The sequence below is a fragment of the Sinocyclocheilus grahami genome, unplaced genomic scaffold (assembly GCF_001515645.1).
Source record: "Sinocyclocheilus grahami isolate Dianchi unplaced genomic scaffold, SAMN03320097.WGS_v1.1 scaffold71.1, whole genome shotgun sequence".
NCBI classification, from domain to species: domain Eukaryota; kingdom Metazoa; phylum Chordata; class Actinopteri; order Cypriniformes; family Cyprinidae; genus Sinocyclocheilus; species Sinocyclocheilus grahami.
Genome location: NW_015505250.1, coordinates 566,471 through 589,776, shown reverse-complemented (window position 1 = coordinate 589,776; position 23,306 = coordinate 566,471). Strand labels below are relative to the sequence as shown.

At 36.5% G+C, this 23,306-nt stretch overlaps 1 protein-coding gene and 2 long non-coding RNA genes across 4 annotated transcripts; 1 reads left to right on the top strand and 2 right to left on the bottom strand.

The window, feature by feature from the left end:
* The first annotated feature begins 2,592 nt into the window (after positions 1–2,592).
* LOC107585498 (CD276 antigen-like) lies at positions 2,593–9,758 on the top strand. 2 transcript variants are annotated; one of them, XM_016272538.1, is made up of 5 exons: positions 2,593–2,806; positions 3,778–4,125; positions 5,826–6,101; positions 8,876–9,023; positions 9,626–9,758. In XM_016272538.1, the coding sequence occupies exons 1-4, from the start codon at positions 2,761–2,763 to the stop codon at positions 8,998–9,000; spliced, it is 795 nt and encodes a 264-aa protein (XP_016128024.1). In that variant the 5' UTR covers positions 2,593–2,760; the 3' UTR covers positions 9,001–9,023; positions 9,626–9,758. The 2 variants fall into 2 exon arrangements, with proteins under 2 accessions (XP_016128024.1, XP_016128023.1); XM_016272537.1 differs by having other exon boundaries at positions 8,876–9,758.
* Positions 9,759–18,054: 8,296 nt separating this feature from the next.
* LOC107585499 (uncharacterized) lies at positions 18,055–19,003 on the bottom strand. Its single transcript, XR_001609248.1, has 3 exons — positions 18,932–19,003; positions 18,685–18,858; positions 18,055–18,466 (listed from the first exon to the last, which is right to left on the bottom strand). It is a non-coding gene; the product is annotated as an uncharacterized lncRNA (long non-coding RNA).
* Positions 19,004–19,716: 713 nt separating this feature from the next.
* LOC107585500 (uncharacterized) lies at positions 19,717–21,691 on the bottom strand. The gene is made up of 4 exons (XR_001609249.1): positions 21,462–21,691; positions 21,139–21,245; positions 20,759–20,957; positions 19,717–19,775 (listed from the first exon to the last, which is right to left on the bottom strand). It is a non-coding gene; the product is annotated as an uncharacterized lncRNA (long non-coding RNA).
* Positions 21,692–23,306: the final 1,615 nt, after the last annotated feature.

Sequence of the window (23,306 nt, the reverse complement as noted above, 5' to 3'; positions counted from 1 at the left end):
CTTATGCATTCACCAGGGGCGGATCTGCCACCCTAAGAAAAAGCTGTGCACCCCAGAATTATCACAGAATCAAATATAAATGTAAGCAGTGTTTCATGTGCTACTTTTCAGCTGCAGCGATGACAGAGTACGCAAAATAATGGCAAAAAACACGTCTTTCAATAAACTGTGCACGATGGTTGCACGCGCACGCAGCGTGCCAGTGTAGTAGTCGGCTTCATTAACAGATGACTCGCCCAGCTCACTACTAACGAATTGTTTATACATTTCTTCGTGAATCAGATATTTACTGCTTTTCAGGTAACTCAGAAGTCCTCTGAGAAATCTAATCCCGTCCGGATATGTCTGAGATGCATCGCGTAGTTGTTTGGTGATCCTCCGACCGCTCGCTCCACTTTCATCACGGATATAAGCTGCCGGAACAATAACATGAAATCATGATGCCGATGCCGATCACGGAAACTAATAGCAGAGTTAGGTTAGAATCTAGTCGTATTGCAGTTTTCTCGATTGTTAACGTATAACTGATTTTAGTTGGCACCTTTTTTCCAAACAATTAATTCCGTTTTCAAAACAAAGACACATTTCTCAAAAAGTTTAACAATGAGTAAGTTAAACATTAGGTAGCAAAACTGATGACACACCAATCAGAATCTCTGCATCCTATAACAACGGAGAGAGGAGAGAGCTGAGTCAATCATGATCTACAGGGGTTTTATAGGCCTACTTGCACAGTATAATTATAGTTCAGTGCCAGTACATTAGATAATGGAAATTTCACTATTCTATATGTACAGTAAACTGTAGCACATGTTGTACACCTTCAAACGTGTGACTATCAAATTTTGTTTGTAACCATTTTTTATGTGTACTGCATTTTTGCAGAACTGAGAAATGACTGCCTAGAGATATAGCTAGTCTTGTGTCAGGAGACCAAGAAACTTCTATAGTACTGTATAGTGTAATGACATTTGGCAGAATGTGCAGAGGATGCTAAATTTACTTTTTTTATGTAATTTTTTACTGTACTGTATTGTGGTGCATACCAAGTTCATACAATTCTTTGATATTTGAACTTTTTTATTGCTTTTCATTTACTGCGAGATTACTTTACAGTAGTAAAATGAAAAAATGTTTTCCCAAAAGTTCATTGCTGAATTATAAATCTGTATCTGTAATTTAATTTATGTATACTGTAATAGACATTGAGCTGCAAAATAATTCCGGAATCCTAGTAAGAGTTTTTTGTTACAGTGTTATTGATCTCAGTGTTCACTGGGCAGGAAAGTCATCTGTGTATTTGAATTGTGTGTAAGCATTTAGAGTCTTTTTCAACTGCTTACACACAAAATCTTTACTTGTCACACAATATCTTCAAAAACCTGACACTCAAACAGCAGAAGCACACACCAAATCTGCAAAACCATACACTAATTCTCAGCCTTTGACTCAGTTTTCAATTTCATAAAACACTTTGTGCAAAACACAACACACTATGTAACATACAAAAATCTAACAGGAATTAATATTATGGCAAAGGTGTTTGCAAATGTTTGCTTTTGAGCTGTGTTTGTGATATTTTGATTGCAGTGCTTCATTTTGCAAGAGATGTGAGGCATTTTGTGTGTGCAATTCTTGGATTTGTGTGTAAAGTTTTGAAAAAAAGAGGCAAAGTTTTGAAAATGTGTGTAAGCAGTTGAAAAACTGTAATAAGTAAAACTAATAGCTAGATTGAAAAGTTTGAAAGACAAATTTATGCCTTGTCTTAAAGTCTTGTTTAAAAAACGTAAATGGTTTGGTCAGTTAGATGTTTGCTAAAGTGTTGCTAGTTGGTTGCTAGGATATTCTGGGTGGTTGCTAGGCTCTTGCTATGCAGTTGCTGGGGTGTTGCTAGAGTATATGGTTGATAGAGTTTGTTCTGGGTGATTACAGACATTCCCACCTCTGTTAATAACAGAAAATCAAACATTGTTTTCAAAACTGATCCAGTTTCAGTGCTTTGATATTATTGTATTTCTTTCTAATGTTAGGGAATTCAAGTTTTTGTTGCTCTTAATCTTGCACTAAAACGTGAATTATACCATCTAAATAGCCTATGTAATTTTAATAGAACCGCATGTCTTCTTTGGTGATACAACCTCAGAAATATTTATAACCTGTTGAAGTTTTTTTATATTGTGTATTGACTTGGTGCCATGGTGGATATTGAAATGTTGTCATTTATTTTTCATTTTAAACAGTATAGATGATTACTTAATGGTAATACAATATTTGTGAACACAACTGCTTAGGCCAGACCATAAATCCCCAAAAACTATGCATGGGGGCTTGCTTTGGTGTTGCCACCCCTCAAAGACCCCATGCCACCCTAAAAATTATTTTCTAGATTCGCCCCTGGCATTCACATAAAATTTTATTTAAACAAAAGCTTAAGATTGAATTTGCATAAAAACTACTGTTTTAAGCTTTTGATCACTAGGTGGGGCAGGGGTAACGTATCCTAACTTGGAGGGTTGTCCTAACTTGAAATCAATGGAAGCGGGATGCTCAAGTATGCTTTGTCTACTTGCGGAGCACACTGTACACTGTAATTGTACGTGTACTCTAGCTTCTGTCCATGGCTTTGTTACAGATTACGTAAATCGTGAAGAATAAACTTGAGGAATATTGCTGAATACGTTTTATTTCTGACTGGCAGATGATCAACGCTGCACTGAACTGCTTCCTTATTTAAAACATGTTCCTGAACTCCAAGCGACAATGCTTTGGCTCTTTTTGTGCATCGTGGTCGTGGATGTTCTTGTGGGTAAGACTTGCATTTAATGAAAAGAAATCGGAAGGTGTTATAATATACAACATTGTTATTGTGTCATGTGTGCATACATTGGAAATAAAGTAGGCTACACTAACTTCTAAAAAAAAAAAAAAAACCTTTATAGACACAAAGCCTTGGTGGAAATGGCAAAACAACTGTGGGATATGTATTTCATTTTAATTTTTAAAAAGTGAGAAATCAGTTTTACTCAGTGAATACTGGGATATTTCGTGTTTTCATTTTGTTAGTTTTAACGTAATCACATTTTTAGTTCAAGTTTAGTTCAATGTCTGGGTCTGGCACAATGATGAAGGATGGTAAAACGTTCTAAGACAGTTTTAATGTGACCTTCATTTAACTAAGGGAAACATTTTTTTATTAGTTTTGCGACAAAAAAGTGAACTTAACTGAATCTTAAAATGTTTGCTTGATTGAACTATGTCTTCCCTCTCCTGGCTAATCAAGTAAAATATTTTGGCAGAGCTGAATCAAGACAGATGAATGTGGTTGGTCTAGCTGCTACATGTCCTGTACACATAGGAGTCATTGGAGGATTCTTTTTTTGTTTTCTTCACTGTGTTTGGCTTTCTGATAGTTCAGTCCCTGCCCTGAAATATTACATGGTAAAGAAAGAAGGTATAATTTGAGTCAGTAATGATGAAAGACTGCGTAACAAACCTGTGATTTAATCTCTTGATTACAGGTGTACTGTGGCCAGTTACATTTAGGGCTCTTACAAGCTTCAGATGTAGAGTTTTTTTTTTTTTTTTGCTTTCTCATCACAGCTCAGGATATTTGCTATAGTGAAGAGCTTGATACTGTGAACATTTTTGCTGTACCATTGCTGTCCAATGTTTATGTTTTCATAATACATCAAAATATGAAGGAAAACTTGATTTTTTTATATGAAATGTGCCCAGGGGTGTTTCTTCAAACAACTCTAAATGTATCTCTCTTTCCAGCCACATTTGAGGTGATTGTCCCTAATAAACATCTGCTGGCAATCCGAGGTCGTCCAGCTGTACTGGGCTGTGAGTTCACATCTGGTCCTGACCTCTCCAGCTTGGTTATTACCTGGCAACGACAGGAGGACTCACGGGTTGTCCACAGTTTCTATTATCAACAGGACCAATTGGATCGACAATGTCCAAAATACCACAATCGGACCTCATTGTATGTTTCAGAGCTTCATAAAGGAAATGCCTCTCTAAGAATTGCATCAGTTAGACCGAAAGATGCAGGTTGGTACCTTTGCATAGTGAGCAATGCAAAGGGAACAGGAAGAGCCTTGATGGAAGTGACTTATGGAGGTATGTATATGATGGACATAGAAGAGAATATGTTGTACCATATTTCCACTTTCCAGGACCTTCCAGCTTCTTTTTTAGGCATATTAAATGATTAAATGATCGTACATGTTTTGTTTACAGAAATGACAGCTAAAAAAAATTTTGTATTGTTTTTGAAAAGCAATTCCAGTGATTAATGTAGGATTCCAAATCAAGAACCGGTTCAAAATCATTTCCTTTTTTTTTTTTTTAAATATGACCAAATGACATTCTGTTAACCATTCTTCCACATGCATTCTCAGAACACCATACTAAAATACTCAGACATTGACTATGTTTGCATGCACAATTTTTGGTTCAATCGGACTGAATTCATTCTGATTGATGAATCTGAATGTAGTGTTTACATGAACGCTAAATAAAGTGATCGGGTTGATGTGCGCGTTTAGATGTCACAAGCTTCAAAGCGGAATTGCTTTTTTTTTACAAGCACACACTGCACAAATATAGAGTTTCTCACCGTTTGCACATAATAACCACTCTCCTACACTTTCTTTATTTGTTTTTTAACAGCAGAAATAATATGTATCCATTTATGGATAAATATACATATAAACCGCTGTGCCGTGCTGCTCATATTTATCACGCAGTGAAAATGCCCTTCCCCGCGCCCAAAACTGGTTGCTTGTGGATGAGAATCCAAAACAAGCAGAGCCAATCCTCCCTATACGCAAAGTACGCAAACTGCGTAGGGCCCCCGAAACACCAGGGGGCCCCTTTGCTCTCAAAGATGATTTTTAATTTGGCCAGCGGTTATGACAACATGAATTTTCATTTCTTTTAATGCGGTGCGCTGTCGCCCTATCTACGTAAAAATCAGTCAAATCATGTAGCGTGAATGTAATACAGTCTCTTGCTCAAAACTAAAAAAAAAAAAAACGAGTTAAAAACGTACCCAGCCTCAGAAGAGACACTGTTTTTCAAGCGCTTTCCATGAGCGCGATTCGAGACGGAGTGAACACAGACAAAAGCGTTTCATTCATTCATAACTCCCCCGCAGCTGGCAACAGCCCCCCACCCTACCCTCAATCGGATCGATTAAGGTGTTTACATGAAGACTTTTCAGTCCGATTGAGCCGTCAATCCGATTACAAACGGATTATTTGGTTGCATGTAAACGTAGCCAGTGTTTCCTGCACATTTATTCAACACACTGAATTTACAATGTGAAACGTACAGCGGCTAGAGTAGTCTAATTGTCAAACAAATGACTCGTTAAAGTCAGTACTTTTGTGATTCAAAAGCATACAGCTCGACTCATATGAGTTGGTTTGTTAAATCAGAAACATGCTGCGCATTTTGACACAGATAAAGGTAATTGTAAACAAATTAGCATTCATCTTCCTGTTTCATTTTATCTTTAATTTATTTTTGTTTGAGGATTAAGTATCCTGAGAATTTTAAAAATTATGTTTGCTGTGGTTTTGTTGTGGGTGTATCATATTTCAGCTTTCTCACGGTCACAAAAAACTTTGAAATATAAAAATATATTGAAAAAATTTGGATTTCCAGTGAACATATATAGAGTGTTCTAGCTATGCTTTGCTATAAAACATTTGATCAGCTAGACATTACTTTATTGATTAGATCAATTGCACTGTACATTTAACTTACGACGTACATTTCAACACAGCACAGCTGATTGTGTTTGTCTTTCTCAGCTCTTTACTCTGAGCCCAGGTTAAGCATCCTTGTAAATGCCTCTGCTTTGAAAGTGCAGTTTGAGACAGAAGGGTTTCCCAAACCTGAGGTGATTTGGCTGGGGGAACACAACCAGAACCTCAGCTATTACCTGGAGATCCATGACCAAATAGAAGATGGACTTTATATCATAAAGAGTATCTGTGAGGTCCAGAAGGCAGTGGTTAATGTCACATTTACACTAAAGAATCACCTCCTGAACCAGAACCTGCAGAGACCAATGTTCCTTAACTATGGTAAATACCTTTATTTACTTTGTGCAATATGTGTGAGAGAAGGTGGCGGTTAGAGGGATGTTATTCATTACTCAATGTATTTAAGACATGTTTGACTTGCTTTAAGTGATTTGTTGGCATAATTTTCCTGCTATATAACAAAGAACTCCTTTGTCTGCTTTAGGCTGGATTTTAGACCTACCCAACCACAAATAATTATGGAAAGAGTAAGACAATGATTCAATTGTTACACTTATAGACATGATTTTTGTAGTTATGAAATGCTGATGTTAGTGATAGAGCCTCTGGACATACATCAAACCAAAATTTATTCAGACAGATTTATTTGGTGTCTGAATAATTTTTGGTTTCACTGTATTTGTACAATTTTTCCTAATGTAGAAGAATGCAAAAGCAAACTAAATTAATTAAGTGGTGTAGGATTTAAAGAGGCTTGGGTGTTGGTAACAAGTTTGGGGTGTAGCAGTTTTGTCTTTCCTCTGCAGTGCTGAAACTGAGACTGTTAATTATTTTGGCTACACCCATTTCAAAACCAGAAGTCAATTAACAGCAATTTAAAGCTGTTCAATTGAGAATGAATCTGTGTTTTTAGATGGTTTGTCTACATTAAAATCAGACTTACTGTCATTTACCCAAGTATGAGATGTTCCTTTATCAGCAATCCTATCAACCAGTAATATTTAAGGGTTAGGTTTAGGGATAGCCTGTGGGCTATATGGGCTTGAACAATCATTTCCATTTGATCTAACCCCTTGTAGGTTATGGTTTAATTGGCCTATACTTAAGGCCTATACTTATGTTTTGATGTTAATGCTTAGTATATAGAATGCAGCAGTCAGGGTTCCAGAAGTAAAACTTTTTTAGTAATTTAGAAGTAATTTTCTCCATATACAGAAATTGATATTTTTAACAATAACTTATAAGCCTTTAAAGACAGACCTACTTTGAGCTGTGAGGTTGTTAATTAGTGGTAAATGCTTTTGTTAAAGCCATCAGCCCACATTATTCTTTACATAATCACGTTCAACAGCAGAATTCCAGGTGAAAAACTATTCTCCCGAGAAATCTCCACCAGTCAGATAATTGTGACAAGCGAATCATGCCAAAAGAACACTTCCATTCCCAGTGCCCATCCATTCCCATTAAGCATAGACATAACCTATAAAATAAAATAAATATTTGATATTTTTATTGATCATACATGTTTGTTTGTTTTTTACAGAAATGGCAGATAAAAAATTATTTTTGTTTTTGAAAAGTAATTCCAGTGACTATTTAGGATCAGTTCTTTATTTGATTGTCTTTTTCATAGTGCTACATAGGAATTGTAGTTCTTTCCTTCTTTAAAGCCTTTAAACAGTCCTGTACCTGGATTTTTCTGATACTTTTTTGCTTCAAGTTTGTAATGTTGTAATGCACCACATAGTTGGTTGGTTTGGTTTATTGCTTATAACTATTAAACAAAGCCTTTATTAAATCTCTGTGGTAAAATGAATGGGAAATTTACTTTGGACGAGTACAGTTGCACTCTATATGTACAGGATTGATTGGTAGGATACTACTAGATATGAAATTATGTTTATCATAAAAATTAATGTTTCCCAACCATATTCCTGGTGGCACATTCATGTGCCCATTAAGCAGTATGTTTGTATAGTATGAATGAATGAAATCTGGACTGCTACATCCACCATGTTGGCTGTGGTGAAGAGCAACAGGTACATCGCATCGCTGCCGTAGCTTCTTTGGATAGTGATGTGATTCTAGATGCACACTTAAGAATCTTTGAGTAATGCTGCACTCACACTAGTATGAACGCATTACATTTCTACGAACACTACAACGTTTATAATATGAAGTCTGAGAGGTCATAATGTGACACCTATCTTCTATTGGTCACACGACTTAATAATGTGATGTGAATTCACCAACCTTGACCTCCCACATTTGCATACGTATGAATGAAAATCAGTGGAACAAAAAGTGTAATGTGACCACCCCATAATTAGGAGGTCATCCTCTGTATTCAGACATACTGTACTGTTTTTCGCATGCTATATAGTAGGAAAGTATGCATATTCGGATGCAGCATTGTAGTCTCGACTACTAACGAGCTGATGAGTCAGGAATTAAATCAGGAATCATATTGTGGTGTGCCTCCAGGAACAGGGTTGGGAAACACAGATAATTAGCAGCCCTGGGTTTTTCCTAAAACATAAATATATTTCAAGAAAAGGTGTTGTGTCTTACTTGAAATCATGGCAGCTGCTTTGATATTTGGGATATTTTATTGGCAGATTATGATTGCAGCTTCTGTAGCCTCTTTATTATCTGAAAATATTGTCGATTAGTGGAGACACCTTCTATGTCAATGGGCATACATTGAAACAGCACAAAGGATGTGCCAGTTTGAGTTGAAAAAAATTCTGACTAGCCCACCAGTGTGTCAACAGGATCAGTGATATTAAATGTTAAGCAGTATTCAGTTTATTAAAAAATATATATTATCCTGCATAATGATGGTTAGTTGTCCTCTGAGAGATACATATACTATATCCAGTATATAGTATCCTATCCTATATCCAGTGTTTGAAATCTCAAGACTTTTTTGGCATAATACGTTTAAATGATTTTGTGCAAGCACTGTAGCCTTTTTATATGCTGTGATTATAATACTGGATTTAGATTTGGATCTTGATTTAACCGTTGATTTGACAATTGACACTATCAAACAAATGCCACATATTAAACCAAATTATCTTTTTCTGTTTCAGATGAGGACACCACAGACCATATGATTATTGTACTTGCTGTCCTCTCAGTGGTTTGCATTCTTTTGGTCATTGGCATCATTTGGTTAGCATTGAAGAAGCAGAACGAGCAGAGATCTTCGCTGTGATGAACCATGAAAGTTAATGAATGGTGTTGGAGCTGTTCCCAAAAGGTCTGCATGCATGTTTAGACTTGTGCTAAACATTACTAGCCTTATTCATGAAATGCAAGCAGATCAAGTGCTAATGTTACGAAAGAATGTATTTCTAAATAATTTACATGTCAACAAATGCCAGAGTCTGTAAGTGGGAGTCATATAGATACCTGCCAAAAGTCATTTCCTAATCTTTTTACTGCTTTTTTTATTTATTGACCATTGTGAATTTTTAAATAATTTTTTATACAAAATCCATCACATGGCATTTATTATCCTCACACTTTTAATTGTCAAATAAATATTTAATATGTTAACCACTGCAAAACATGATTCTGTACTGAACAAGTTAAAATCACTTATTGTGGCATAAGTAATACACTGAACCTCTGCATATGTTTAAGTTTGTACTTTATACCTAAAGCAGAAATAGAACTATGCAGACAATCAGGTCGGCTCTATGCCATGCCTACATTACAAATCCAAGTCAAACATAATTACACACATTCTAACCGTTGCACTCTGTCCGTAAGCCTTTAGAGATATGTGTCATCCTAAATTTCTGTTTTCTAGTCATGTTTCCTAGCAATAAATATAGGGAGGGGACTGCCATGTTGACAGCTTTGATGAATTGAACAGTATAAGCTTATCATCAAGCTGGACCATGGACCATAAGTAATATGTGTGTGTTTATGTAAGGGTTTGTAAGAACAATATATATACATTACTTACTTTATAAAAAAGATAAAACTTACTTTATAAAAAAGATATTTTGAGTTTTCAACTGTTTCGTCCACATAAAGAATGAGATCCAAAACAACACTGGAAACCCCTGACTTTCACTGTATGGGCAAAAATACAATGACAGCAGTACTTCCATCTCCACCCACATTTGAAAATGAAAAGGACATTTGTTAGATGTAAGCTGTACATCAAAGCCTGTATCACTCCTACATCATAACCATAATATTGTTAAACTGGGTTTGATTTACCACTAGTATACTGAGGTCAAGCTTGAGGCACATGTTACTTGAGAAGAGAATCCTAATACCTAAAAACTACAGAAGAAAATTGAAGACCCTGCAGAGACAATGTAGGAAATTCAATAACACCATAAAAAAAGGCCCCAATGAGCTTGGGTATTGAAAAGGTGTAATCACCCTTGAGCAGCAGGTAAACTGAATGTTTCTTTCATGAAACTCCTGAATATCTAGTTAAGTGGAAACTGTTCACACAGTGGTAGTGATAAATTTCACAAACATGATTTGTTTATTCAGTCCATGATTACAAAAACGGGGCCTAAAAACTACAGAAGAAAATTGAAGACCCTGCAGAGACAATGTAGGAAATTCAATAACACCATAAAAAAGGCCCCAATGAGCTTGGGTATTGAAAAGGTGTAATCACCCTTGAGCAGCAGGTAAACTGAATGTTTCTTTCATGAAACTCCTGAATATCTAGTTAAGTGGAAACTGTTCACACAGTGGTAGTGATAAATTTCACAAACATGATTTGTTTATTCAGTCCATGATTACAAAAACGGGTTAAAAGCTCAGTGACCTTGGAAAAATGTTTTTTATGTTGTTGTTTTTTTATTTCTTTTATTAAACGTAATCTTTGCAGTCAAAACAATGACACCTTGTAACTTGAATGACGGTTAGACAACAAATCTGTACAAACTAGGTTTTCAAAACCAGCTAGTTGTATGACTTGCTTCAAACAATATCATTCAGAGTAAACTGATACTGATGGCTGTTTTTCCCCACATACTACATTTAGAACAAATCACAACCCAGCATCTGTTTATCCATCTGTTAGCTTATCCATTAATTATGCATTAATACAACACATACTCTAGCAGTAATTGAATTTCATGTGGCTGCTTGTTAAGCAAATAATCCTGAATATCTAGTTAAGTGGAAACTGTTCACACAGTGGTAGTGATAAATTTCACAAACATGATTTGTTTATTCAGTCCATGATTACAAAAACGGGTTAAAAGCTCAGTGACCTTGGAAAAATGTTTTTTATGTTGTTGTTTTTTTATTTCTTTTATTAAACGTAATCTTTGCAGTCAAAACAATGACACCTTGTAACTTGAATGACGGTTAGACAACAAATCTGTACAAACTAGGTTTTCAAAACCAGCTAGTTGTATGACTTGCTTCAAACAATATCATTCAGAGTAAACTGATACTGATGGCTGTTTTTCCCCACATACTACATTTAGAACAAATCACAACCCAGCATCTGTTTATCCATCTGTTAGCTTATCCATTAATTATGCATTAATACAACACATACTCTAGTAATTGAATTTCATGTGGCTGCTTGTTAAGCAAATAGCTTGTGTTAAATGACTATGGCCTAATCGATGTTTCAGTTTCATCATTTTAAGACTGTCTTTGTCTTGGTTCAAAAAACAGGAAATGGGTTTATAAAAGAAATCAAACAAGACAGTGAATGCATTTCCTCCTATTTTTATTTTCTTTGTTAACCTACATTATATGCTGTTGGTAGTGTGGCATGAGGCTAAATTAACAAGCAAAAAGAAAGTACTGTTTCATTCTTTTCTTCTGAGGTGATGTGAAGCATTTTTTTCCATTGATATACAATGGACCATTATGATAATAAACATGACCTCATGCACACAGATTGCCTGGAGCAAATTCTGCAGTATTGTATAAATTCATGAAGCCCCTCATATGTTTGAGTTATTTGGTAATACCTCCAGCTGTTTTTAGCTCTTTTAATTCATTTTACCATGTTTAAATCATTTTAATCATATAGCATATATTCAGTGTCACTTTCACAGAGACATTGAACACCTTGTTGTATTCATACATTTATTTTGGACAATAAATGTTGTCATGGCTGCTATGACTGTTTACTTGTATATTGATAGGTTTGAATATTAATATCACCATTCACCCCATTCTATAGTGAATACCTTCTAACATGAATTTAGTTCAGAGTGAGGTCTTTACCATAGGTGTGGAAGACTGTATAACTCACAGGCATTTGCTATACAAATCTGCAGATATTCAAATACAGATACTTGTAAAGAAGATACATTTAATATGATCAGTTACCTTGTTGAAGTCACCATCACTTTCAGTTTAATTATGTTCTCATTTTCTCCAAGATATAATAATAACAACAAGAAGGCAACAACAAAATATTTTTTTCTGTTTATTACTATATGTCCAGCATAACCTCTTAGTCCAGCTTTGTCCGTGCTTTTCCTGTCCCTTTAGAATTGCTCACTTGACACAGGTACCGGCCTGCATTCTTTGAAGAGGCATTTCTTTACCAAGCTCTGAAATATACAATGATGTCTGAATGTGGTATTCTAGTCAAACATTTACATCACTTGCTTTTCAGAACATATAGGAATAGTTCAATAGAAAGAAAGAAAGAAGTCATGTTTGGAATGACATGTGGCTACAGAGTAATTGATCGTTTTCATTGGGTCGAATTTGGGGTGAATTATCCCTTCAAGTTTTAGTTTAGTAACAGCAGCACCCTCTGTACTTCACATAAAATTTTACACCGTTTACGAAAAACTAAATGTATACTTTAATTTGTAGCAGACAAACATGGGATTATTACAGGTGCATCTCAATAAATTAGAATGTCGTGGAAAAGTTCATTTATTTCAGTAATTCAACTCAAATTGTAAAACTCGTGTATTAAATAAATTGAATGCACACAGACTGAAGTAGTTTAAGTCTTTGGTTCTTTTAATTGTGATGATTTTGGCTCACATTTAACAAAAACCCACCAATTCACTATCTCAACTAATTAGAATATGGTGACATGCCAATCAGCTAATCAACTCAAAACACCTGCAAAGGTTTCCTGAGCCTTCAAAATGGTCTCTCAGTTTGGTTCACTAGGCTACACAATCATGGGAAAGACTGCTGATCTGACAGTTGTCCAGAAGACAATCATTGACACCCTTCACAAGGAGGGTAAGCCACAAACAAAGGCCACTGTCAAAGAAACCTGGGCTTCCATACCACCTCAGCAGTGCCACAAACTGATCACCTCCATGCCACGCCGAATTGAGGCAGTAATTAAAGCAAAAGGAGCCCCTACCAAGTATTGAGTACATGTACAGTAAATGAACATACTTTCCAGAAGGCCAACAATTCACTAAAAATGTATTTTTTATTGGTCTTATGAAGTATTCTAAATTGTTGAGATAGTGAATTAGTGGGTTTTTGTTAAATGTGAGCCAAAATCATCACAATAAAAAGAACCAAAGACTTAGACTACTTCAGTCTGTGTGCATTGAATTTATTTAATACACGAGTTTCACAATTTGAAGTTGAATTACTGAAATAAATGAACTTTTCCACGACATTCTAATTTATTGAGATTCACCTGTATATCCAAGTTGATTTGGTTAACAGATATTGAGACAAAATATGTTACAACCCTCTGTCTCCCCTATGGAGTAACAAAAGATCACATGTGTACCAAATAACACATTTAAAAATATTGGCAAATGAACACTCGGTTACTAACATAACCTCGGATCCCTGAGATAAGGGAACAAGCATTGCGTCACTGCTGCTTAGGGGAAAATCCTGTTTATTCTGATACTGCAGCCTGATTTGTTCACGTGTAACTGCAGGAACCAATGGCGCTTCAACCCGCCAAAAAGGGGAGGAGCCGACCACTATATAAGTCGGCTCTAAGCATTATTTCATCAGAATCTTTCGACTGAAGTGAGGTTATGTTAGTAACCGAAGTGTTCCCTTTCGAACGGTCTTTCCCATTGTGTCGCTGATGCTTATGGGGAATTCATCCAATAGTGCCGTGCTATAAGCAAGTGCAGAACGAAGCCGCTCTGCGAGCACCCATATTGGGGACTCCTGAAAGCCAATAATGAGACCCAGGCCATTTAGGCTGAGGACTACATAACATTACCCTCTCCTCTTACAAAAGGGATTAGTTAGAATTCAGTGGACAAGATCCTTGCCTGCAAGGCAGGGACTTCCAAGTTATAAAATCTAGTGAAGGTAGATGGCGATGACCAGCCGGTGGCCACACAAATTTCACCAATAGAATTCCTGCTGGACCACGCCCAGGAGGAGGATATTCCTTTGATGGAGTGAGGGACACCTATAAGACACTGCAAGCCCGCTGAGGTGTAAGCCAGGCTATAGCATCGACTATCCAGCGAGTCTCTGCTTCGCAATCGGTAGCCCTTTAGAGCGGCTTCTGAAGCATACAAAGAGCTGCTCTAAGTGCCTAAACGGGCCAGAGTGCTCAGCATACACTCTAAGAGCCCGAACCGGGCAGAGTGGATTAGGACCCTGCTCACCTTGTGAATCGGGGACCACTAAGAGGGTGATGACTTGTGCTCTGAAAACACTCGGTTACTAACATAACCTCGGATCCCTGAGATAAGGGAACAAGCATTGCGTCACTGCTGCTTAGGGGAAAATCCTGTTTATTCTGATACTGCAGCCTGATTTGTTCACGTGTAACTGCAGGAACCAATGGCGCTTCAACCCGCCAAAAAGGGGAGGAGCTGACCACTATATAAGTCGGCTCTAAGCATTATTTCATCAGAATCTTTCGACTGAAGTGAGGTTATGTTAGTAACCGAAGTGTTCCCTTTCGAACGGTCTTTCCCATTGTGTCGCTGATGCTTATGGGGAATTCATCCAATAGTGCCGTGCTATAAGCAAGTGCAGAATGAAGCCGCTCTGCGAGCACCCATATTGGGGACTCCTGAAAGCCAATAATGAGACCCAGGCCATTTAGGCTGAGGACTACATAACATTACCCTCTCCTCTTACAAAGGGGATTAGTTAGAATTCAGTGGACAAGATCCTTGCCTGCAAGGCAGGGACTTCCAAGTTATAAAATCTAGTGAAGGTAGATGGCGATGACCAGCCGGTGGCCACACAAATTTCACCAATAGAATTCCTGCTGGACCACGCCCAGGAGGAGGATATTCCTTTGATGGAGTGAGGGACACCTATAAGACACTGCAAGCCCGCTGAGGTGTAAGCCAGGCTATAGCATCGACTATCCAGCGAGTCTCTGCTTCGCAATCGGTAGCCCTTTAGAGCGGCTTCTGAAGCATACAAAGAGCTGCTCTAAGTGCCTAAACGGGCCAGAGTGCTCAGCATACACTCTAAGAGCCCGGGCAGAGTGGATTAGGACCCTGCTCACCTTGTGAATCGGGGACTACTAAGAGGGTGATGACTTGTGCTCTGAACGTGGGAGAGCACTTTTGAAACAAAAAAAGTGGAGAACACTTTTGGCACATCACCGTGTCTCAGTTTGAGGATGACTCTACAGTCGTTAGACCCAAACTCAAGACAGGAAGCACTGACTGACAGTGCTTGCATGTCACCCACTCGCTTGACCAAGCGGTAAGAGACAGGGGCCTCAAGTCGGCCGACTGGAACAGCTCAAAGAGAGGACTTCGTGGGGCCCTGTGGACTATAGATAAGTCCCAAGTTGGCACAGTATTAGGGCGAGGAGGATTCAATCGCCGAGCTCCCCTCAGAAACTTAACGACTAGGTTGTTTCTGCAGACTGACAGGCCAGCCACGAGTGAAAAAATCCAGCATTTAGAAAAGTTTTGCAATAGTGCCTGCGGGGTAATGGTTATTTGCCTGTAAATAACTGATTGTACATACAGTAAATTATTTTCAATATATCCATATACTGTGTCCTCAATGTAAGTTATGGCAAGATAGTCATGTTTGCTTACAAGCCAGTTTAATAGAATTTCAGGGTTTTAAAGCTCAATGCTTTTTGTAGTAATTTTAAATGCCTTTATGTTCTTTTATATTGTGAGATATAGTAATAATATCCATCTTGATGGGACAATCTCAAACACTTCTAGTCTCAGTGGTTTGGCTAACAGTGTGGAGGCTAGCTGTGTGTAAAGCTTTGCATGCATGTTTCATCTTGTTGCATTTTTGTGGTTATCACATGCAAAGGCATAGTTTGACATTTGAGCCTTGGGGGGGAGGGGGGGGGCCCGCCGGCGCCAAACCGAGCCAGTTGATTTGGTCAGTCACACTTTTAAACACACTTTAGCGTTTCCATAGTAAGCAGGGCGTTAGCATTTAAGGAGCATTTAACTTTTGTATAACAAACAAGAAAGGGCTTAGAAAAATATTGGTAATGCATCCATGCATTACAAATCCAAGCCAAACCGCCCACATTCCAACCATTGCACTCCATCGTTTCTAGATCATCTTAGAAACTACAGTATTATCTGTTGACCGTTTAAGGAATTTGCTCTGGAGCCGTCTGTGTTGACACAGTAAATGCATAAATTCTCTGTTCTCAAAAGTCACTTGTCCTCAACTAGCAATAAATAGGGAGACTGCAATGATGACAGCATATGCAATTGTCTTTGATGAATTGTACTGTTTTAAGATAGTACAGCCTAAACAAAATATATCATGGATCATAAATAATATTTGTGTGTATTTAAGGATTCACACAATTTTTTTCTACTACTTTATTCTCATTTAATATTTAAATGAGCAATGCCCTAAGCAATGCCAGAAGTTTTATTTTAGAGTAATGATGGTTTGACATGCCAGAAAGGGCCATAGTGATAATGACAAGAGATTGAAGGTTCATAGGTAGGACTTTATTTGTTTTCTTAATAGTAAAAACATCACAACAGCAAAAAGAATGACAATCAGTATTGAGAGAATAATGACTGTAATGCTTCCATCCTCATCTGAAACTGAAAAAGACACATTGTTAAATATAAACTGTACATCAAAGCTTGCATCAATCCTACCTCAAGCCATAATTATTGTTGAACTAGGTTTAAATCATTTAACCCCGAATTGAAATCAAGCTTCAGATAAAAAGTTATTACTTGAGGAGAGAATCCTAATAAGCTACCTGAAAACTACTGAAGAAAATCGAAGACCCTGCAGAGGAAATTCAAAAGCACTAAGAAAAAATGCCACAACCAGCTTGTGTATTGAACAGGTAAAATCACCCTTGAATAGCAAGTGAGTTTATAGATTTTATTCTCCCAAGAATCCAGTCGAATGAAAACTATGCTCACACAGAGGTAGTGATACATTTCATAAATATAATTTGATCATTCAGTCAAAAAAAAAAATACATAAAATAAAACACAGAAAATTCAGTAACCTGAGAAAATATTTTTGATGTTTTCGGTTGACTTTCTCAGCATTCAAATTAGTGACACAATGTAACCTAAATGATGGTTACTGCACAAACTAGGCTTTCAAACCAATCTAGGTGTATTACTTGTATAAGTTTTTTGATGTGTGCAGACCTTCTCTTTTGCACGTGCAACGTTTCACTAGCTTGCTCACCCCATGCCCACCCTCAGTGCTCTCTAAATCCCATAAGCTTGCTTGCTCAACACAACCCAGTGTTACAATATGCCACAATTCCAGCCAATCAGAGACGAGGCTGCTAAATTCTGATTGGCTGCCTTACAACCAATCACAACATTCCTTGCATTACCTTGCCAACAGATGAGGAAAAATACAGTGCATGCATAATTATTATGCAAGTTGATATTCTGATCAGATTTTTTTCTAGAAATTGCAAAGTTAATGCATAACCATTGGACAGAAAAATGCTCAGTGGTTTTTGAGTTAGATATCAACAGGAAGAAGAAGCTGGTCGTCAAAGGAAGCACCAGATTACTTACGGAAGAATAGAAATGGTGTCAACAAGTAAGATTGCCGTGTATTTTTATTATTGAGTTTTTCCCAGATGTTTTGACAATGTCGTCTACAACTGTCTAACTAAACAAATAAATGAGTTCACCACCACACACAGTGTTACAGATAAATTGTAGTCGTTGATAAAACTGCAAGGGATTTAACGTTAAAAGCGAGACATTTTGGTGCTTTCTCGAAACTGTGTCGCGTAAATAACAATTATGTGATCAACTGATCTGCATAGTTTAATGTAGAAGGTCCATGTTGCTACACACACACACATACACAAACAGAGCAACAAAATGTGTTTAGATGGTTATTATTTACACAAAATAATTTTAAGTCTGCCACATCTAATTTCCATTATCTGTGACAGTTCTGATAATGGACTATGAATTTAAAGGTACAAAGATGTCAGATGCAGTTTCCTAAGGTACATAAGCTAAAAGGTACATATTAGTTCCTTTTGAAAGGGACACAACAGTGACGGTTTGGTACCTTTTTTTGAGAGTATAATCATATAAGTCCTTTAATTTAAATGACACTATATAAAGGGGAAAACATTTCAATATACTACAGCATAATTTGCATATATGATTGAATGCATCAAATATATTGTTTCAAACTCATAAACTGACAGGTTCTTGCTGTGTTACTTCACTTCGTAGGGAATTTTTAGAGACTTTGGGTGATGAAGATGGTGAAGAAGATCTGGAATGCCGTGTGGGTGACTCCTAATATAAAAAGAAGAAAAAATCTCAAGGCTTTTTACTGTACATAGACGGCAGGCCTGAAAAAAAATCTGCATGATTTGATAGTATAATATACAATAATACTTAATAATACATATACATACACTTTAAGCAGATTCAATTCCATGTAAGCCCAAGTGCAAAACAAATAACGTAAAAATGCACACAAAAAAAAGTCGGGTCAATGCTTAGTGTCTTACAACATGTTTGTTTGTATCATGCTGAGACTCTTTGCTGGACGAGTATCCCTGCTGTGCTTGTCTCTGTGAAGCTGACGTGTCCTCCCATGTCTCCCTTTCAGACACTACGAACTCTTTCTCTCTGCTCTCACTGGAGAGATCAGTTGATGGCCTGTGTAGTTCAGCTGAATTTCTCTTTAATACAACAAACAATGAGTTATTTCATGATCAAGTCATCATTATATTCATGTGTATTTCACACACTCACATGATTTATGTTGGCTATATCAAACTGGTTACTTTCAAGAAGATCCTCATCCACAACTTCTGCTTCTCTCTGGAAATTATAAACATTTTTATAGTAGATGAGATGAGACAAAAGAAGATTACACTCTAAAAAATGCAATCACAGCATTCTGAGGTAAAATTTTTCTCATATAATGACAGTTAAACTATATAATTGGCCATTTTCTCAGGAAAATAATTTCCCACAAAGCTTGTGTCTCTCATATCACTTTGCAGCCACTTTATTGTCACATAATACAGTAACTGGAAATCAATATTTCATGTCCATATATTTACTTGCCAATTAGCTGTGTAATAAGCAGGTTAATGTGAAGCCAGTGATTTTCCATCAGCATAAATCAAGGTGCAGTGTGTGTGTTAACGCTGAGTCAGTCAACAGTGGTTTTAGCAGCTCTGTGTGCAGCATTAAGGGGTCAGGCACTTAAACATGCCCTAACAAGCTTTCTAATCTGATAACACAAACAGTGTGTCTCCCCTGGCCTTCTATTGTTGGAAAGGACAATAACACCCCTCACTCCCTATCCTCCTCTTTATAACACACTTCAGCTAAGCATCCACAGCAACACACAAACACAACATAACACCCCAGTAGACAGACAAACAAGACACACTGACTCTATCTGGTATGATTTTTGATACCTAAATTCAAACTTTAGAATACCATGACTTATAGGTTAATTGCACAGATCTGTTCAACTGAATAAAAAGTCACAAATAAACAGTAAGTATTGAACTCTCACATGTATACCTGGGCCGGTTCCACAGCTCTGCACAGTGGACCTTTCTTCAGTCCTGAAGTCAGATAACTAAACATTTACAGAAAAGACAAGCTAAATATGATGCATCTTTTAGCCATCATCTCAATATTAAGCCTGCTGAACCAGAAACAATAAATCTAGAATCTAATTTCAAGATGCCTGATCATAAATTCTTTCCAATTTCCCACAAAGTTAAATAAGCAGCTCTCTAAAAGCTCATTTTCTATAAGAAGGGATTTTAACTTGCATTTACATTAATTCATTTGCATTTACATTAAATAAACTGTTATGTAATTAAAATTATACAAAACACTTAATGCCCACATTTAGAAAGATAGGACAAGTTTCTCAAGCAAAAGAGTTAATAAAGAAAGGTTTTTTAAAGGTTTAAAGGATAAAACATACATAATGCATATATACAGTTCAAAATGTGAGCTGAGGGGAACTGACTTTATACTAAAAATAACTGAGACCAATTGGATACAAAAATTTCATAATGAGTAGTACCATTTCTTTGTAGATGTCACGTGATTCAGTGTTATTTTAGTATTATGTATATACTGTTATAATATTTAACAATATTTTGAAAAATGAATATATTAGTTATTAATTATATATTTTCAGAATTGTAGTAGTTTTCTTAGTCATTTTAATTTCAGTTTTAGTAATTTGTATTAGTTTGGGATTTTCTTTTTAGCTAAAATTTTGATTTTGGTGATTATAGTACTACAACTTCTTTATTTCATCATATTTATTTCAGTTATCTGCCATTTCAAATTTTTTTTAAGTTAAAAATTTTCATCTAATACTAATATTTTATTTCAGTTTCTGAAAAAAAAAATTCAATTTCAGTTTTAGTTAACAATAACAACACTGAATGATATTTAACGTAATTCATACAATGTTAAGTGTGGCTGAAGTGTCCAAACATATAGGGACCACTGATTCTCAGCATCTAGCTCAGACCATTGAACACTGATGGAAAGTATTATTATTTCGATTATTCTCATTATGAATGAATTGACACTTACTCTAGTTTCTTAAAGCGCTCAAACCCTGCGGCCACATACTGTGCCCCTTGCTGTAGGTCACTAAGGTCTGTGACCCGATGACCGTAGTGTGGCGTATAAAGAGTTCGAACAGCTAACGGAGCTCCGATACTGAGAGTGATGTCATTAAGAAATGCATCCATGGTGGAGATTTGCCTCTGGTTTACCACAAATCTCCTTCCTGATCCAGAAAGACATTCATATAGAGACATATATTAAAAACACACACACACACAGAAAGTTTCATTTCAGACAAATGCATGTTTTTGTGAGTGCTGTGAAAACTATACATGTTGCACATCACTGCAGTAACATTTATAAGCACTGTGTGTGCAACAAACAACCCACAAACCTGTTCTAACCTGAAAAGAAGGGGTCTCCATTTCTGTAGACCTTCACACTCTTGACTGGAGGCAGGTGACTAGTGACACCAGTGGATGCCATGACCCAAAATTAGCCACATTAACACCTGTTAAATAAACACAAACTGAGAGCAACTCCTACATAGGATGACTTACTTATGTCATCATATTTAACCATAAATGTGTTAATTAATAACACTGAAAAAGTACAACTCCCAACCTTTATTCACACCTTAAACGCACAAAAACTCACAAATTGATTCAGCTCAGAGAAGCATTCACATGTTTATGCAAACCTACACACACACTCGCAAAATACTTACAGAGAAAGCTTGTTATCCAGTTGACCACCTGGAGAAAACCCCTAAGTTCATCTGGTCTATTATTTGTGCTGATTATTTTTCAGTGTTTATTTCTAATATTAAAGCACTGAGTGTGAGAGACTCAAACACCTCATCCAGACTCCCTCCCTCTCGCACACACACTGGAGTGTTTCCTGGTTGCCATGGCAGCATTACTAACTATGGCGGCGGCCTTTGTGGGATTGTACAATCAGCAACAACAAGACGGAGACGCTGAGGGAGGAGAAGAGGGTTCGAGAGAGGGCAGCAGAAATACTTTAAATGATAAATGACATAATCTAGAAGATTTTAAAATTAACCACTTTATTCTACTTAGAAGTAGGTTTTGAAAATCCGACATTCAGAACGGAAATTTGAAGGGGTTTGTTTGTAGAGGTTGTTCGTGGCTTTAGTGAATTATGCCCCTTATCATCACCCACAGACAACAGAAACATTTAAACACAGGGACGTAAAGAACCTGTGGAGTGATAAAGAAGAAAAACAGCCTCCTGTTTACCATTTGCAATAAATATAAATCAGCTAGTCAAACATTCTGTATGACATTGTTTAGTCAAAAGCTTTGTTTTTTATCTTTAAAGCTTTTCTTTATTATTCTAATGTAACTAAAGAGGGATTCCTGTAATTCGGTTATAATTATTAGGCCTATATACTATTTTGTGGGTTGTATGTTGTAAAGTTGAATTAATTTTATTTGTATAGCTCTTCACAATTGTTTCAAAGCAGCCTTACAGAGGTTTATAATCAGAGCTGGGTAGTAACTGATTACATGTAATCTGGATTACTTAATTAGATTCCAAAAATTAAGTACTTGTAATTAGATTAAATTACATTTTAAAATACTCCAAATCAGACTACATGTAACTTTTTATTGATTACATATTATTCAATCAATGGCAATAAATTATGATCATATACAGTCGTGGTCAGAATTATTGGCACCCTTGGTAAATATGATCAAAGAAGGCTGTGAAAATAAATCTGCATTGTTAATCAATTTGATCTTTTATTTTAAAAATTCACATAAATCTAACCTTTCATTGGAGAATAAGAATGTAAAATGGGGGGAAATATCATTATGACATAAATGTTTTTCTCTAATACACATTTACAGCAGTGTATTTCATTGTACACATGGGGTACTTTTTATCCGTGTGTGCACCAAACCCATCTTGAGTTTTTGTTGCTAAAAAGCTAATTTTTTAGTTACATCTGACCATAGAAGCCAGTCTCATTTGAAGTTCCAGTCGTGTCTGACAACAGAATATGCTGGGGATTATTTTTGGATGAGAGCATTTTCTTTTCTTGATTTTTTTAACAACATGTGGTGTAGGTGCTGTTTGATTTTTTTAAAAAAGGTTTTCTGACCCTGAGTCAACTATTTTCTGCAATTCTCCAGCTGTGGTCCTTGGAGAGTCTTTAGCCACTCAAACTCTCCTCCTCACCGTGCATTAGGACGATATAGACACACGTCCTCTTACAGGCAGTTTCGTAACATTTTCTGTTGAATTGGAAATTCTTAATTATTGCCCTGATGGTGGAAATGGGAATTTTCACTGCTTTAGCTCTTTTCTTAAAGTAAATTTCTAATTTGTGAAGCTCAATTATCTTTTGCTGCACATCAGAAATATATTCTTTGTTTTTTCTCATTGTGATGGATGATTAAGGGAATTTGGCCTTTGGGAGTTTTCCCTCCGATTTATATTCCTGTGAAACAGGAAGCCATGGTTGGATAATTTCATGTTCATAATCACCCTGATATGCTCAAAATTGTAAATATGAATGGGAATATGTTTCACAGATATTTTA